Here is a 17,220-nt window from a genome sequence, read left to right as displayed (position 1 = left end):
GGGATTAGTATTTATAGGAGAACATTAAAATATATCGTTACATAGTTGTAGCTTATAGTAAATTTATGAGTGCAAACTTCAATGACATGCGTGGGTATTATAATTATTTGAATTTTGTTTTGAGCAAACTGTACATACCCTATATGAAGTTTATGGATTTGTCATAGTCGGATATTTCTAAATAATCAAGATTGTAAGTTCATTTAATTTCGCTAGTTAAGCAACATGCTAGAAATAATACCTCAAAACTAACATAAGAAATTCCTAAATTACATTGATACTTAATTAATTGCTACATCACGAGTTTTCCTGGATGAACTCTTATCTAAAACGGAGTAAACTACTACCAGTCTATCATACTTCCCCATTTTCCTAAATATAGCACCATTTGGATTTTTACACTATTACACTAGGCCTTTAGTCATTTTTGTGAATAAACTAATGCGTATGGAAAATTGTAATAGTCATGTGCGGTCTTATTAGAATAGTATCAACATAAATTTCTAAATATCAACTTTTAAAAATTTTCTTACACATAATTCGAGATATTAAGAGTCAAAATCATATACCATGATGCAATGTTTAAGAAGCGAAGGAAAATAATTCTTGATCAACATGACAATCATGCAAACAAAAATAATAAATTGAATTAGCTAAAAGAGTTTGTAATAAACAAAGGGATAGAGGGGTAAAATTGGAACAAAAAATTACTCCAAAAATTTGTAATCCATCGGCTTTTTAGTATAGAGATGATTCATTTTGATAAATGTGCGTACAAAATAGAGCTGGCAATGGGTCGGATTGGGTCGAAATCAGGTCGACCTGTTTATAAACGGGTTGAGATTTCCCCAACCCGAACCCAACCTGTTTAGTTAAACGGGTTGCAATTTTCGACCCAACCCAACCTGAAATTAAACGGGTCAACCTGATTTCAACCTGCTGACCCATTTACTTAAATTTTTTTTTGTAGACAACCTGCTAATAACCTGTTCTTTCCAATCTGCTAATTAAAAAGTCTCAAACTTACAATTTTTTCCATTAATCAATGCGCTATCACAAGTCATAAAGCTTAATACACCACCAAATCTGAAATTAAAGTTTAAGAATACATAACCAAATTCTGACATAAAGGTAAAATTTAAATATGTTACAATGCGTTAATAGTTGTTCAAAGCTCGTTTTAATAGGGGCTATCCCTATTTAAACATCAAACTTTGTTGGAATTTTGAGTTCTTGGTGAATCAGCTATGGGTGAGGGTGTCGTATCATCCACATTCACGAGCATTCTTACTTTTGAAAGCCTTCCATTACTGTAAAATAAACCAATAAAAGAAACTCTTATTAAATGTAGTTTAATTCAAATTTGCATCAGATCAGTAATTCATATTGGCAATTACTTTCACTCATTTAGATTAGGTTCTCTAGCTTTTTCTTTGCAAATTAACAAATAATTTAGAACATAGAACTATAGAACTATCTGTACAAATGACTGAAATCCTGAAATGAACCTTCGAACAACCCAAACACATTACTAGTCATTGGATCTCGTTAACAAATAAACAAAAAAACTTACAAATTAAAAGGAAAAAGTGCACAAATAATTAAAATACATGAGCATATTCTAGAAAGGCACAAATGCACCATCATTAATTTCAATAGATATGAGCCAAATAAAAAGAAACTGTTAGGATTTGATTAGCACAAATACACCATCATTAATTTCAAAATTAAACCAGGAAGTCAGGAATCATATCACAAACTCAATAACCCAAAAAATTACTCCAGATTTCGAATTGAAGTTTCAAAATATTACTCTAAATTTCGACTTAAAATTTCAAAAAAACATACTTGAATTAGAGTGAGTGAGCGGCGCTGTGAGAGGAGACCACCGAGTAACACGGTGAACCGGTGAGACTGTGAGAGGAGAGTAGTAGACCGGCGAGGCGACGAGCGGAGCGGCTGCGCGGCGTGAGAGTCTCAGACTAGGGTTTCAGTTCTAATGTGAGAGAGGAGATAGACCGAGAGAAATCAGAGAATGAGGGTGAATAATGAATGCTAGGGTTTTCAATCTTTCATATATAAATGATTAAAGAAAAAGGACCTTAAGCCCAAACAAATAAAGCCCAATACTGATTTCAGATTTTCATTAATTTGTTTTTTAACTTTTAAACGGGTTAATGGGTTAGGTTGAACGGGTTGACCTATGACCCAATAATTAAACGGGTTAGGCAGGTTGCTTTCGGGTTGCAATTTTCAACCTGACCCAACCCATTTAATAAACGGGTTGGGTTGGGTCAACCTGTTTAACTAAACGGGTTGAAAAATCTTGACCCAACCCTTTATTAACGGGTTGGGTTCGGGTCGGGTTAGCGGGTTGGGTCAGCTTTTGCCAGCTCTAGTACAAAATGACGAATTATCATAAATATCATTTGTGACTAAGTTCAACCATAAAATGATGTAAATGGTGTATTTCTTTCACATGAAAACTCTTGTACTTACTCCCTCAGTCTGGAATGTTCGCAACGTTTTGATTGAACACGCTTGTCAATGCACAACCACCAATATCTTTAACTACATATTATAAAAACTTATAAAATATTAATAACTCGAAAATATATATTAAGATGAAGCCAACAATATATTACGAAGTATACTAACATTTGTTTTCATATACTTGAAATAAAATAGGGTCAAAGTGCATTATGTGAATAGTGCAAAAAGTCAAACCGTTTCGAGTATTCCGGGACGGAGGGAGTATTAGATTTGATTAGACTTGATTGGATCTAATCAAACCTAATTGCAACTTGAAAGAGTAAACTCGAGAGAATAAGTTTATTGGATCTGATTGGGATTATCGGAATTTATTAGCGATGAAACTTATTTTTTAACGTGAATAAAACACACTTTAAAAGCAACTCCAATCGAGCTACAAGGTGGTGTAGCTAAGTTTGCCACATCAAATTTCTAGCTACAATTGATTTAAGCTACAAGTTTTCACATTGGTTGACTACAATACCTTGTAACTCCCTATAATACTTAAATTTAAACAATTTATTTCTTTTTCCCCTTACTTTTATTTCGGCTACTTGCTCAAAATAGCTATAAGATTTTCATACTACGTAGTTGCTTATGTCATTAAATGTACCAGTGGTTGGCTATCTGTTCACATGTTTTTATTTTTGTGAGCATGTCTTTTTTTAAGAGTTATTCTAAGCTATCATAGTAACAATTAAAGGTCTACTATGCAAAAAAGTCAACAATTATTGAAGTATTTTGTTACTACAAGTATAGGATTTTTGATAGATCCATTGAGTAAAAAAGGGTTTGGTAGGGTTTGACACATTATTTTCCGGGTTGGTTCAGCTGAAATTCGGTTTCAGCTTATAAATTTTGTTCAACCTCCAATATTTTTGGATTTAATTATTTACCCTTCTCACACCTCACATTTAAAGGATCTAACTTGGGTCTGATTGACTCATACAGGATTCTAACCAAATTATTATTTTTCTTGCTTATAAAAAGATGTTCAGGTTGTGCTGAACTTTAAAATTACTAGTGTATGGTACTGTTAGTGGAAGAGGCCAAGAGATTAATGATTTCCCCTCCTCTAAGTACTAATTTATGGATCTCCTAGTCACGTTTTGTTAATTTATTCGTTTAAAGAATGTGTCATGTTATCTCCATGCTAGAAAATGGTAACTTTATAATGGTTGGCGTTTAGTATAAACTGGTGATTATTTTACGAGAAAAAGTGATTGGCATCCAAGTTTGCCGAAATGCCATGAAACTACATCAATGTCACTCACTATAAGACTAAGACTAAGACTAAGGCCTCACCTTATTTCAGAACCTTATTACTTATTTCAGATTTAATTAGATCAGATTAGATCAGATCAGATCAGATAAGACCAGACCCGATTATTATGATGATTATTATTATTACGGAGTATATATTTATATCATTGTTAAGGGATACACTTGCCTTTTCCGGCCGTATTTATTTAAGAGATACACTTGCCATTTTTAGTAACTTATCAACACCACCATCTAATTAAATAATCTATCTAATATATCATATGTTCCATCACCCTATTAACACAAATAATTTCAGAACTACACCCCACCTCCCACCCCCTAAAATGACATGGTCCCCACTTATTTTACCTATTAAAATATCTACCCAACCTCACTTGTTTTATTACTTTATTTCATTCAATTTTTCATCTTAATACACGTGTCCGGCCAATTCTACCCCTTAAATAAATACGGAGGGAGTATTACTTAAGGCATAAAAAAACATTAAAAAAACATTCAAATTCATCATATCCAAATTAAAACCATTAAGTCCAGATCAGAAATGATATGATCAGGTCATGTCCATATCAAAACTGATTTTTATAGATTAGAACCATTATATATCTAGACCAGAATTGATAGGATCAGATAATATCCAGATCATAACTGATCTGTACAGATCATGTCCATATCATGTTCAAATCTACAAAGATCTTGTCTACATCAGTACCGATCCTTACATAACCAATATGTTCAAATCAAAACCGATTTGTACAGATCATGTCCAAATCAGAATCGATATGTCCAGATTATAACTGGTCTAGATATCGACTATGTACAGATTATGTTCGGATCAGAATTTTTCTGCAAAGATCATGTCCATATCAGAATTGATTTGTACTGATCATGACTAGATCAGAACTGGCCTGTACAGATCATAACCACATCAGAACTAATTTGTACAGATCATGTACAGATCAGAACTGATCTGTACAGATCATGTGCAGAGAAGAACTGATCTATACAGATCACGTCCAGAGCAGAACTGATATGTACATATCACGTCCAGATCGGAACTAATCTGTACGGATCACGTCCAGATCAAAGCTAAACTGTACATATCATGTCCAGATCAGAATTGTTATGTACAGATCATGTCCAGATTAGAACTGAACTGTACAGATCGTGTCCAGATCAGAACCGATCATGTCCAGAACAGAACAGATCTGTACAAATCATCTCCAGATCAGAACCGATATGTACAGATCCTATCCAAATCATAACCGATCTATCTAGATCATGTCTAGATCTATCTAATATAAGGAATAGTTAAATAATGAGCAAAGTCAAATAAATAATAACAATATTATAAATTTGTGTAATATTTATTTTACACGTAAGTCGTTTAATATTAATAAATGTAGATTTTTGTTTAAACTTAATTATGAAGAATCAGATCAGATCAGACCAAACCAGATCAGAAAAAATAAGTTCATATCAGATTAGATCAGAAAAAATAAGTTCAGATCAGACCAGACCAGACCAGATCAGATCAGATCAGACAAGACCAGATCAGATCAGATCAGATCAGATCAGGAGAAATAAGGTGAACTAAACAGGGCCTAAAACTGATAATATGCACTATGGTTATGATTTTAATGCTAAAAATGCAGGGCAAGCTTTCTAAGATAGATGTTCATACTATTAATCATTCATTGTTACATCGGTCTTATTCTTCTTGTGTGTACGCTTAAAGATGGTTGTGGGCCGGGTCGGTACGAAGGACAACCCGACACGGAAAAGCCCGACACGGCCCGATCACGAAAAATGCCTGGCCCTACAAGGGCACGGGGTCGTGGGCCGGGCCTTAATTTTTTGGAAAAAGCACGACAAGACACGACTCAACCCGCCACGACAAAGCACGCTAAATTTAGTAAAATTAGCCTTAGGCACGACGGCCCGGCCCAGCCCGGCAAGAAAAAACGTGGGCTTGGGCCGGGTCTTGTTTTGAAATTTTCGGCCCGACCCGACACGTTACAACGTAGGTCTACCGTGTGCCCGACCTGGTTAGGCCCACGGCCCGTGGGCTCAGCCAGAACCTGACCCGACCCGACCAACGGCCATCTTTATGTAAGGTTGATGAAACTTCTCTTCGTGACTTGTGAACCATATAAAAACATCGACAAAATTAGTCGTGTATAAAAGACTTACTATTTATTTAGTTAGGGCTCGTTCCTTATCGTTTTTTGTTTCCAGTTTTCTGTTTTTCATAAAACTAAAAACCAAAATATGAAAACCACAAAAAGTAGTTTCCGGTTTTTTTTGTCAGTTTTCACAATTAACTTGATTACAACAAGTCTGACTATTTTTTAGTTCATAATTCAATCTAAATCACATGACTTATAAAACCAAAAAACCAAAAACTGGAAACTGACAGTGATACCGAATGGACTCTTAGTTGTCTACGTTAGTGCTCAATTGCTAATCTACTCCAAGGTCTCTAACATCTAATATATGACTTAGAGCATCTCCAATGGTTATAGTTAGGGCATAATTTGAAATTTATAAAAGTTTCAAGTTAATAGCTAGACTATTGGAATGAAAATAATAAATTAGCTTGGCCAAGCAAATTAGCTTAAACAAGCTAATTCACTTGACAACTAGCTCCCAAAAGTTGTCAAATAATTAATTAACAAGTGGGGAAAATGTGACCAATTTAAATAACAAGCTAGTTGCTAGCCATCATAGCACAAATTAGCTAGATAATGAAATAGTTTGAAATCTTATGTGGCATAACAAGCTAATTGTCAAATTAGCTTACCATTAAATATGCTCTTAGTATTAATGGTTAAAAAAATTCATAAAAAGAAAGATTGTGGCACTAAGCGAGGTCTATTTTTACTTAAAACATCCATATTTAATTCGTGAAAGTAGCCGGTTATTTTTCTCGGCAACACAACATACCACCTGGAGATCATGGTGGTACCACATGGAATGTTTGGTACCACCAGAATCCCGGGGCGGTACCGAGAAGGTATGTTTTTTTTTTAAAAAAAATTACCTTTGAAATTCTCATTTTTAGATTTTTTTTTTATTGCGGTGATTGTTGGTGGGATAGGCCGGCTTTGGGGCAGTTCAATTAGACCTACAACACAGACTCACAAAATTTTAGGCCCAAAAGAATTTTTTTGGTTAAACCCCGTCATATATTCTCCACTGATGTATTAAATAATACTTCGGCAGAGAAGTAATTAAATGCATGATAACTAACACTAGAGTTCGAGTCTTGAAATTATAGGGGCCTAATGTCTGTACATAGCACATGACCTCCAAATAGCTGAAAACGACCTGGGGTGGGTGTTTGTGGTGGATAATTATGATGAATAGTGATTAGTGGTGGTGAATTGGTATTTGAGTAAGGACATATGAGGGCGTCAAAACGACCATGGGCTTGTTTGTAATTTCCCAGCCATTTTGAAATTGTTGACTAGTCAACTCCGTTTGTCAACTTGGATCCCATATAGAAAAATTGAGTACCAATTTTATAATATGAATACCATTTAAAATATTTAGCACCATTTTTGTAATATTAATACCACTTTATAAAATTTAGTACAAAACGAGTACCATTTAAGGAAAATGAATTTCATTTAAAAAAAATTTAGTACCATTTTTGTAATACCAATACCATTTTTGTAATACCAATACCAACTCAGCAATGCCAAATCACCACCCCGTTTTACAAATTTACAATTCCGTTATACATTTCCCTCCAAAAATATTTAACATTTACATTTACATTTACCTTTTTATTTGGGGTTGGCATGTTTTTGCAAATACATGCCTTCCTCAGGGCATATACATAATAGCATTACTTTGGACAATTTATAATACGGTAAATGCAGACGTCAAATAACTAACTCAAAATATATCAACTAGCTTAATTAATAAAGTTTTAAATGTAATTCTCATAATTTCTGCAACCTTAAAAAAATAAAAAAATAAAAAACCCACTCTTTTAACAATGTAAAAGAAAACAAAAATCCCATACAATTTCCCGCTATTCACAATTTCACATCAATCATTTCCGAAACGGGCAAAAAAAAAAAAAGAGAAACACAGAAAAAAAAAACTGGTGGCAACAAGAACTTCAACCATCCATGTCTTCCGGCTTGAGCTAAAAGTTGCTTATGGAGGAGAGAGAAACAGAGCTCCTACAAAAAATAAATCAGTAAAAAGGGGAAAACAAATTCACGAGTGGCGATTCTCAACCAACTCTGCAAAACCCTAATTCACAACTGTGACCAAATTTAACAAAAAGGGAGGACAAATAATTGCCGAATCACAGGATTTTTCGCTTTAATCCTCCATCACACTTTCATATTTCACGGGATTCCATATCTTTACACGTAATTTCACTTTTCTTTGAGTTATTGTGAGTTTTATTATGATCAGGTTGATAACGATGATGATGGTACACTTCAGCTTGTTCCATGCTTAGTTCAAAATTTGGGGATATTTTTATTTTGAAAGGAGAAGGGAAGTGAAATGGATCGGACTGCGGCGGGTGGCGGCGGTGGAGGAGGAGGGAGTTTGAGCGCCGATTTGCCGATAATGCATAACAGTGATCGATATGAACTTGTAAAAGATATTGGGTCTGGTAATTTTGGGGTTGCTAGGTTGATGAGAGATAAAACTACTAATCAACTTGTTGCTGTTAAATATATTGAGCGAGGTGAGAAGGTTAGTTCTTCATTTCTTTCTTTAATCTCTCCTTACTCCATTTTTAATTCTGGGTTTTGCAATTTAGCTTCAATTTTATACAACAGCTTATATTAAGATTCCATTTTTTTTTGCTTTATAATTTGGCTTAGAATTGTTTAATTGACTGCTTATTTGATCACTATGTATTTATTTATGACTTTTTTGGATTATTTAAAGTGATTATCTGACTAATTTCATAATACCCACAATTTTTATTTCAGTGATCAAGTTGAACTATGAGAATTGAACAGTTGACTGAATCACTGATTCACTGACATACATACATAAAAGTAACTGAAATTTGAGGCCTCATCATGTTTTTGTTACCCTGATGTCGAATATGTGTGCTATTTGTTTCAATTTTGCTCTAGGAGCAGGGGATTTAAAAAAAGAATCTAATGAAGCAACTGTGTTTTTAATTTTGACATTTTTAAGTATTACTGAGATTTTTCATTTTGTTGATGGTTTGATTAAAATGTTATGAACAGATAGATGAGAATGTGCAGAGAGAAATTATTAATCATAGGTCATTAAGACATCCTAACATTGTCAGATTCAAGGAGGTTAGTATTTGTACAGCATATATACCTTTCTTGTTTCTCTTCAAGTGTTTGATTGTATCAAAGCATCACACCAGTTAATCGGTTCACTTTTAGGTTATATTGACTCCTACACATTTGGCTATTGTTATGGAATATGCTTCGGGTGGAGAGCTGTTTGAACGTATTTGTAATGCTGGGCGGTTCAGCGAGGATGAGGTGATTGTGTATTTGTGCTTTTACCCTTTGATTATTGCCTAAGTTAAGTACTGATTCCGCTCCTTCCATTAGGCACGTTTCTTCTTTCAACAATTGATATCCGGGGTCAGCTACTGTCACGCAATGGTACTTCTATAAGACTATAACTAGTTCTCTATATTAATGGCTTTTTCTTTTTGTTTTTATACATTTTCTTATTGATTTTCTTTGTCCTTTTTCTTTTTGAAGCAAGTTTGCCATCGAGACTTAAAGTTGGAGAACACGTTACTGGATGGAAGTTCAGTTCCTCGCTTGAAGATTTGTGATTTTGGGTACTCTAAGGTATATGCCTTTTCTCGATATATAGGCATACTATGGTTTACAGTGGAAACTGGTTTTGGCACACGCCTTGTGAGTAGAACACGGAAAACTGTGTTTCATAGTGGTGTGCTAAAATCAACTTTTTGGTGTGCCAATCATTTCCCTTTAGACTTTAATTGGCATATCTAACAAAAGTTAATGAGCAAAAAAAATAATGTTACCATTCCTGCTGCATATGTATGATCTTTAGTGTATATAGGTAGATTATCTGAAATGGAAGTATACTTGTTTATGGAACACCTTATGTTTCTTACAGCTGTTAGTTTTTTTCCCCTGGCCCCTTAATCCCATCATAGCTGCTTATTTAATTTAGATCCTCACATATATTTGCGTATATGTTTGCTCACTTTCAGTCCTCAGTTCTGCATTCTCAACCCAAATCAACTGTTGGGACTCCTGCTTATATTGCACCTGAGGTCTTACTCAAGAAAGAATATGATGGCAAGGTTATACACTCATCACATCTTCTCTTGTGTGCCTTTATGTGTTCCTTCTCCATTTTCTTGTATTGTCTTTCGGGTTGATCTCAGAATTCTCTTCATATGGAACTCGACTTTACTACTGTATTTTGGATTAAACAACTTATCATTTGAAAACTCTTGAAGAGACATTGTGGACTAGATTGGAGATTATTTCTTAGGATACATATTTCTTCATGTATTCCAAAACATCATGCACCCTTTGATTTTAAAACCACTAAGGCTCCGTTTAGTTTGGTGTAAAACATTTTCAGTGCAAAATGATTTTCCATGGAAAACATTTTCCAAGGGAAAACACAATTTCAAATTAGTTTTCCTTTGTTTGGTTCCTTAAAAGAAAATGGGAGATGGTGAAGATTGAGGGGAAGAAGGGAGAGTGAGGTAAGGTGGAAAAGTGGTTTCTCTCCCTTTCAAATGGAAAAGGTTCTTTTTTTTTCTTTTTTCTTTGAGGGAGTTATGGGATATTGTTTTCATCCCTTATCAAAAACAACGTAAACTGATTGAAAAGGGAGAAATCGTTTTCTACGAAAACGTTTTACACCCTACCAAACGGAGCCTAAGTGATGGCTAGTTGGCTACACTTGAATATTCTTTCTCATCTTTGCTTCTACGCCATTTCAGATTGCAGACATGTGGTCTTGTGGGGTAACTTTGTATGTAATGTTGGTTGGAGCTTACCCATTTGAAGACCCTGAGGAACCTAAAAACTTCCGCAAAACAATACACGTAAGTCATTCATCAGTTTATATACCAAGATGGTGGCTTCTGTGGTTGCCTGTCTGACCCTCAACTTATTTCTGCTGCTGCAGCGAATTTTAAATGTCCAATACTCTATTCCTGACTATGTACATATATCTCCAGAATGTCGCCATCTTCTTTCAAGAATATTTGTTGCTGACCCAGCAAAGGTAAATCACTTATGACTGTTGAGATCTTACTTAATGGAACTCTGTTCGATTCTTCATCGTTTTATGTGTGCATTTGCATCTATTCTTGTTGCATTACTTCATTGATATTTTTGTACCTGTTGGTTTGATATCCATCAACTTCATTCTAGTTTGTGTAGTATTCCATCTGTCACGAATTAGTTGACACATTTTCCTAGCCCTGCCCCTTCGTGATTAAGTATGTGACATGATTTTACTAACCCATCTCTTAGTTTAAATAGCGGCAACATGGCATATTGGATAAAATTAGAACATAAAACATAACTCTCTCCGTTCCTAAATGAGTGTCCATAATTCTAAATCGTCCGTTCCCTAATAAGTGTCCACTTTCTCATACACTTTTTCCACTTTTCTATAAATCATGATTGTTTTTTCTTTGCACATTCTACATTTCCCCCACTTTTCCACCCCCCACGTCCACTTTTATTTGTACTTTATCAATAAACAATTATCTACTTTTATCCTTTCCCGCAAAAAAACACTCCCAATCATTATTTTTCTTACACACTTTTCATTTTCTTGAATTACCGTGAATTCACTCAATATGGACACTTATTTAGGAACGCAGGGAGTACAAAACTAAGCTATATTAGAAAATGTGACAACTTAACCCAACAATGTCATTATCAATTCCGAATAGAGGGAGTGATTTCTTTCGATGAGAGCTAGTTTTGATGAATTAATAACTTATACCGAGAATTATTTTTCATAACAATAAACTGAATAGCTGCTTGTTTTGCTGCTAAATCTTATCTATCCAATGTGAGGTTGAATCTGCTTACCTGAAAACTGAACTTATGAAGCATTTTTTTCATTTTTTTTGTCAGAGAATTACCATTCCCGAGATAAGGCAGCACGATTGGTTTCTGAAGAACCTACCAGCAGAACTCGTGGATGAAAACGCGACAGATAATCAGTTCGAAGAGCCCGATCAGCCAATGCAAAGTATTGATGAGATAATGCAGATAATTTCAGAGGCAACTATACCTGCAGCTGGATCTCAAAATCTTAACAAGTATCTAACTGGCAACTTGGACACTGATGATGATATGGAAGAAGATTTAGAATCTGATCCTGAACTTGATCTCGATAGTAGCGGCGAGATTGTATATGCTGTTTGATGATGCATATTCCTAGCTAGAAGATGATTGAAGTGCTGGGATTTTCAAAAAGGGAGAACTGAAAGAAAAGCTTCAGTTTTTTCTTGTGTTCATGTCATGTGTGTTTAACTGTTTATGTAGTTAGTATAACCGTGCCATTTGGTATCACTGATTCACTGGTATGCAAACTTTGTACCTTTCTTTTAACAATGGGAATCGGGTTGTAACATTATGTAACTGCTTGTGTTGTTTCATTTGTAAATTAAACAAAAATCTTACACAAAATCTTGTTTATAATGGGTGTACAGTCATTTATTGTACACCAAGCCCAAATAACCGGGTTTCCTTACTGTGGGCTGGACTCACACGTGTGAGTAAAAAAGCGTTATTTTTTTCTGTTTTTCTCTCGACATTCTCTGTCTTCTTTCTCTCCTTCTATCCGAAGATTTTTGTGCGATTTTTTTCTATCTATTGATGCGATTTTTGGCTGCTATTTTCTCTGCGATTCTTCTCCATAATCAAGGTCAGCTTCCTTCTTTTTTTTCTTCGATTAGTTTCATGTTAGAATCACAGGACAAAATTCTTATTATATGCATCGTATTGGAAACAGAGAAATGCATCACCATGATAATGAATCATGCGTATAAAAGCAAAGGAACAAGAGATCCAAAATAATGAAGAAAGTATTAAGACCTTGCTGCTAGCAATCCAACGCAATGGAGACGTACATCACGTCGTCAAATTTAGGTATAAGTCAATTTTTTATTTTTTATCTTTTCGTATTTTTCTATTTAGGTTTACAAATTTTAGTTTTAATTTAGGTTTTCTAGATTGTGTTTTCACTTATTGTTTGCGATTAGGCTATGATGATGTTATGCATATCATTGTTTAGATGTTGCGATTTTGTTTTTTAGGTTTTTTATTTTATTTTATGCGATTAGTTTTCATGTTTATGTGAGTAAAAGTTAAGAAACTTAAATGTGAATCTTGCATTCTTTTTATTTCACACATTGTACATTTCTGTGTTAAAGTTGTGGTTCGATAGGTTAAAATTATGGAAATTGTTTTAAAAGTTAAGACAGTCTTCCGTCGTCTCAAACCTAACTTTTACTTTTATTAACTTTAACTGCTAAAAGTCTGACTTTTGTGTTTCTACCTTTTTTCCGCTAATGCGAGTCCGTCAATCTTTTTATTGTACACATTGTAGTTTTATGTGTATCTAGTTGTAGTTCTGCATGTTAATGTTATGAAAATTGTTCTAAAAGTTAAGACAGTCTTCCGTCATCTCAAACCTAACTTTTACTTTTAATAACTTAACTTTAACTGCTAAAAGTCTGACTTTTATATTTTTACCTTTCTTCAGCTAATGTGAGTCGTGCATTCTTTTTATTTCACACATTGTACTTTTTTGTGTTAAAGTTGTAGTTTCATAGGTTAAAGTTATGGAAATTGTTCTCAAAGTTAAGGCAGTCTTCCGTCATCTCAAACCTAACTTTTACTTTTATTAACTTAACTTTAACTTCTAAAAGTCTGACTTTTATATTTCTATTTTTCTTCCGCTAATGTGAGTCCGTCAATCTTTTTATTGTACACATTGTAGTTTTATGTGAAAACTTTCAAATTCAGAGAAACCCTGGATACTGACGAACCATTTCAATAGTACGGGTGTTGCCGTGCCACAAGGTGTATTTAGTTATAGTTCTGTATGTTAAAGTTATGAAAATTGTTCTAAAAGTTAAGACAGTGTTCCGTCATCTCAAACCTAACTTTTACTTTTAATAACTTAACTTTAACTGCTAAAAGTCTGACTTTTATATTTTTACCTTTCTTCAGCTAATGTGAGTCGTGCATTCTTTTTATTTCACACATTGTACTTTTCTGTGTTAAAGTTGTAGTTTCATAGGTTAAAGTTATGGAAATTGTTCTAAAAGTTAAGGCAGTCTTCCGTCATCTCAAACCTAACTTTTAATTTTAATAACTTAACTTTAACTGCTAAAAGTTTGACTTTTATATTTTTACCTTTCTTCAGCTAATGTGAGTCATGCATTATTTTTATTTTCACACATTGTACTTTTCAGTGTTAAAGTTGTAATTTTATAGGTTAATGTTATGGAAATTGTTATAAGTTAAGAAAAGTTTTGTACCAGTCTACCCAATATGCAAATGTTTGAACACTAAGGCTATTAGCTCAAATAGTAGAGCAATGTGCATTTATGTACATGGTATGGGTTCAAGTCCCATATAGCCTACATACTATTGGGTTGTGTTTTGATATATTGTGAAACGACTATCAAACCTAACTTTTACTTTTAATAACTTAACTTTAACGGCGGAAAGTCTGACTTTTATATTTTTACCTTTCTTTCACTAATGTGAGTCGTGCATTCTTTTTATTTCACACATTGTACTTTTCTGTGTTAAAGTTGTAGTTTCATAGGTTAAAGTTATGGAAATTGTTCTAAAAGTTAAGGCAGTCTTCCGTCATCTCAAACCTAACTTTTACTTTTAATAACTTAACTTTAACTGCTAAAAGCCTGACTTTTATATTTTTACCTTTCTTTAGCTAATGTGAGTCGTGCATTCTTTTTATTTCACACATTGTATTTTTCTGTGTTAAAGTTGTAGTTTCATAGGTTAAAGTTATGGAAATTGTTCTAAAAGTTAAGACAGTCTTCCGTCATCTCAAACCTAACTTTTACTTTTATTAACTTAACTTTAACTACTAAAAGTCTGACTTTTATATTTCTAGCTTTATTCCGCTAATGTGAGTCTGTCAATCTTTTTATTGTACACATTGTAGTTTTATGTGTATTTAGTTGTAGTTCTGTATGTTAAAGTTATGAAAATTGTTCTAAAAGTTAAGAGCCTAACTTTAATTTCTGAAGTTTCATAATAAAACAAATAGCCTATGTAGGATTTGAACCCACATCTCCGCGCAAGTTGCACGGTGCTCGCCCAGTTGAGCTAATAGGCTTAAAAAAAATTTGGTATAAAAAATTATGAGATACAATACCTATGTAAACCATCTCCCATATATGCATCAAGTGATGAAATCACTAGTGGTAGATGCTGTAACACCCTAAGCAATTCAGAATAAAAATTTGAGCTCAGGCTTGCAACACTTGCAAAGAATAGGTAACCACAGTGCTAACAACAGTAGGATAAAACCAATTCAAATCGGACTCTCAGAAAGACATAGATCAGAACAAGGAGCAAAGTGTATTCAACATATGAGGTCAATTCACAGGTACAAAAATATCTCCTACACAGCACCACTAACATCATGAAATCCATTTGAAGGAAACAACTGATTCAAGCCTTTTAAACAAGAGCCAACGTTGAACTTAAACTCAATTTGCTGTAATTACAAGCCAGAACTCATCCCAGATATAAGGCAAGCCATCAATGAACTTAAACTCAACATAAACAAGGCAGAGATTTCCACTTTGGAGGGCAGGGTGAAGAATGTTCTTATTGTTACTGGATATAAAGAGGACATTAGTGATGAAAAAATAGAGCGACTCTCAAAGTGTATACATGGAGTCGAGAAGATCTGCATCATAAGAGAGCTTGGCAACGACAATGTTCCCAAACAAGAGGCGAAAGGTTTCCTGCTTTGAGTCCTCGACCTCAAAATCAATAGCAAGCAAAGAGGTATCCATGTTTAAGTGGATATCCAGAAGTAGCATCTCAATGAGAAAGCACTAAACTGATTTATGCCTATACATTCTGTGATACTTTCAAAAATAAAACTACTCTCTTTCTCACTAGTCACTGTCCTCTAAAAACCTAATCGCCGGTTCACCAATCAATAATACCCTGCTACAATTCCTGCAACAGGCACCCCAAGACACACAAATACACAATAAGCCAGAAGGGGCAGAAGGGGGGAACGAGGAAGAGAACAAATAATCAAAACAATCCTATTTACAATATGTCAACTACCATAGGAGCGATAACCATACCCACCTAAATCACACCCTCGCCACCAAAAGACCCTGATGCACATTGCAGCCCAGAGTGCACCTCTTAACTCCACCAGTCCGTGATGCTATGATCCCATATATCATTGCCCCACCCAGGGGAAGATAAGATATTGAAAAATCCCTAATTACGTGATTGTTAAACTAACATATTTTTCAGCCACTTCTCCAATGCTAAACAGGGTATTAAATCCAATTTCAAACCAATTTCAATTAGAACGATGACATCCGCCAATAGAGACAAAATCAAGCTCAATAAATTGACCTTAAGAATGGCAAGAACAACAGAGCAGAATCAAGACAACAACTACTTAGAAAATCAATCAAAATCAAATCAACTAGGCATAAGAATAGATCAACAATTTGTTACTATCAATCTATCAAAACAATAAATAAATCCAAACATTTTGATTGTATAATTGTATACCTAAATTGCTCAATCTATAAAAAACTAAATTCAAAGAGGTTGAATACATACCTGATACCTACACCATGATCCTCTACGAATTGGAGCGAAGGTCAAGCACATGAGGGATTCAAGCTCCAATTCCGATCGCGATCTATGCGTTTTCTCCTTTCTCCCCTTTCTTCTCTGCGTTTTTCTGTCTTTCTCTCTCCTCTGGTTTTTGCTGGGTTTTTTTTTAATTTCTTTCTCCTCTAGTTGTTTGGGAGGTAACTATGAAATCAGATTGCGTGGAAGAATTTGCATATTCCGCAGCTGTCTAACTTTCACACGTGTGGAAGTTTAGTGTACGTTAATATTAACGTATACCTGTTGCGCGCAAGACCGATTATAAATCTTATGCTTTATGTAAGTGAAGCAGGAGTTTGAGAAGTGAATAGGGGTGATTAATATTATCCAATTCTGGAGGGAAAAAAAAAATTATCCGCGTTAAGGATCGGGGGATTGAACCCGACGTGAATCGGACACGCAACCTTCTGATCTGGAGTCAGACGCGCTACCATTGCGCCACGGATCCTTGTTGTTTAAATACGATGACTATTATATATATAACTTAACATGATTAAGTCTG

General features: G+C 34.4%; 1 protein-coding gene and 1 non-coding gene across 3 annotated transcripts; one reads left to right on the top strand and one right to left on the bottom strand.

Annotated features, from left to right (window-relative positions):
* The first annotated feature begins 7,856 nt into the window (after positions 1-7,856).
* Positions 7,857-12,440, top strand: LOC110790855 (serine/threonine-protein kinase SRK2E). 2 transcript variants are annotated; one of them, XM_021995616.2, is made up of 9 exons: positions 7,857-8,538; positions 9,048-9,122; positions 9,216-9,317; positions 9,390-9,443; positions 9,546-9,638; positions 10,031-10,123; positions 10,778-10,882; positions 10,966-11,064; positions 11,931-12,440. In XM_021995616.2, exons 1-9 carry the CDS (start codon positions 8,344-8,346, stop codon positions 12,222-12,224), a joined length of 1,110 nt encoding a protein of 369 aa, XP_021851308.1. In that variant the 5' UTR covers positions 7,857-8,343; the 3' UTR covers positions 12,225-12,440. The 2 variants fall into 2 exon arrangements, with proteins under 2 accessions (XP_021851308.1, XP_056698411.1); XM_056842433.1 differs by having other exon boundaries at positions 7,861-8,538; positions 11,018-11,064; positions 11,931-12,097.
* Positions 12,441-17,094: 4,654 nt separating this feature from the next.
* Positions 17,095-17,166, bottom strand: TRNAW-CCA (transfer RNA tryptophan (anticodon CCA)). Its single transcript has one exon. It is a non-coding gene; the product is annotated as a tRNA-Trp (tRNA).
* Positions 17,167-17,220: the final 54 nt, after the last annotated feature.

Source organism: Spinacia oleracea, chromosome 4, assembly GCF_020520425.1.
Source record: "Spinacia oleracea cultivar Varoflay chromosome 4, BTI_SOV_V1, whole genome shotgun sequence".
Lineage (NCBI taxonomy): Eukaryota > Viridiplantae > Streptophyta > Magnoliopsida > Caryophyllales > Amaranthaceae > Spinacia > Spinacia oleracea.
The sequence above is the reverse complement of the archived record's forward strand: the minus strand, read 5'-3'. Positions and strand labels throughout refer to the sequence as shown.

Coding starts and splice junctions, on each gene's coding strand:
- LOC110790855 (XM_021995616.2), top strand. CDS start 8,344: ATGGATCGGACTGCGGCGGGTGGCGGCGGTGGAGGAGGAGGGAGTTTG. Junction 9,318..9,389: donor GGCGGTTCAGCGAGGATGAG/GTGATTGTGTAT, acceptor TCCTTCCATTAG/GCACGTTTCTTCTTTCAACA. Junction 9,639..10,030: donor GTGATTTTGGGTACTCTAAG/GTATATGCCTTT, acceptor GCTCACTTTCAG/TCCTCAGTTCTGCATTCTCA.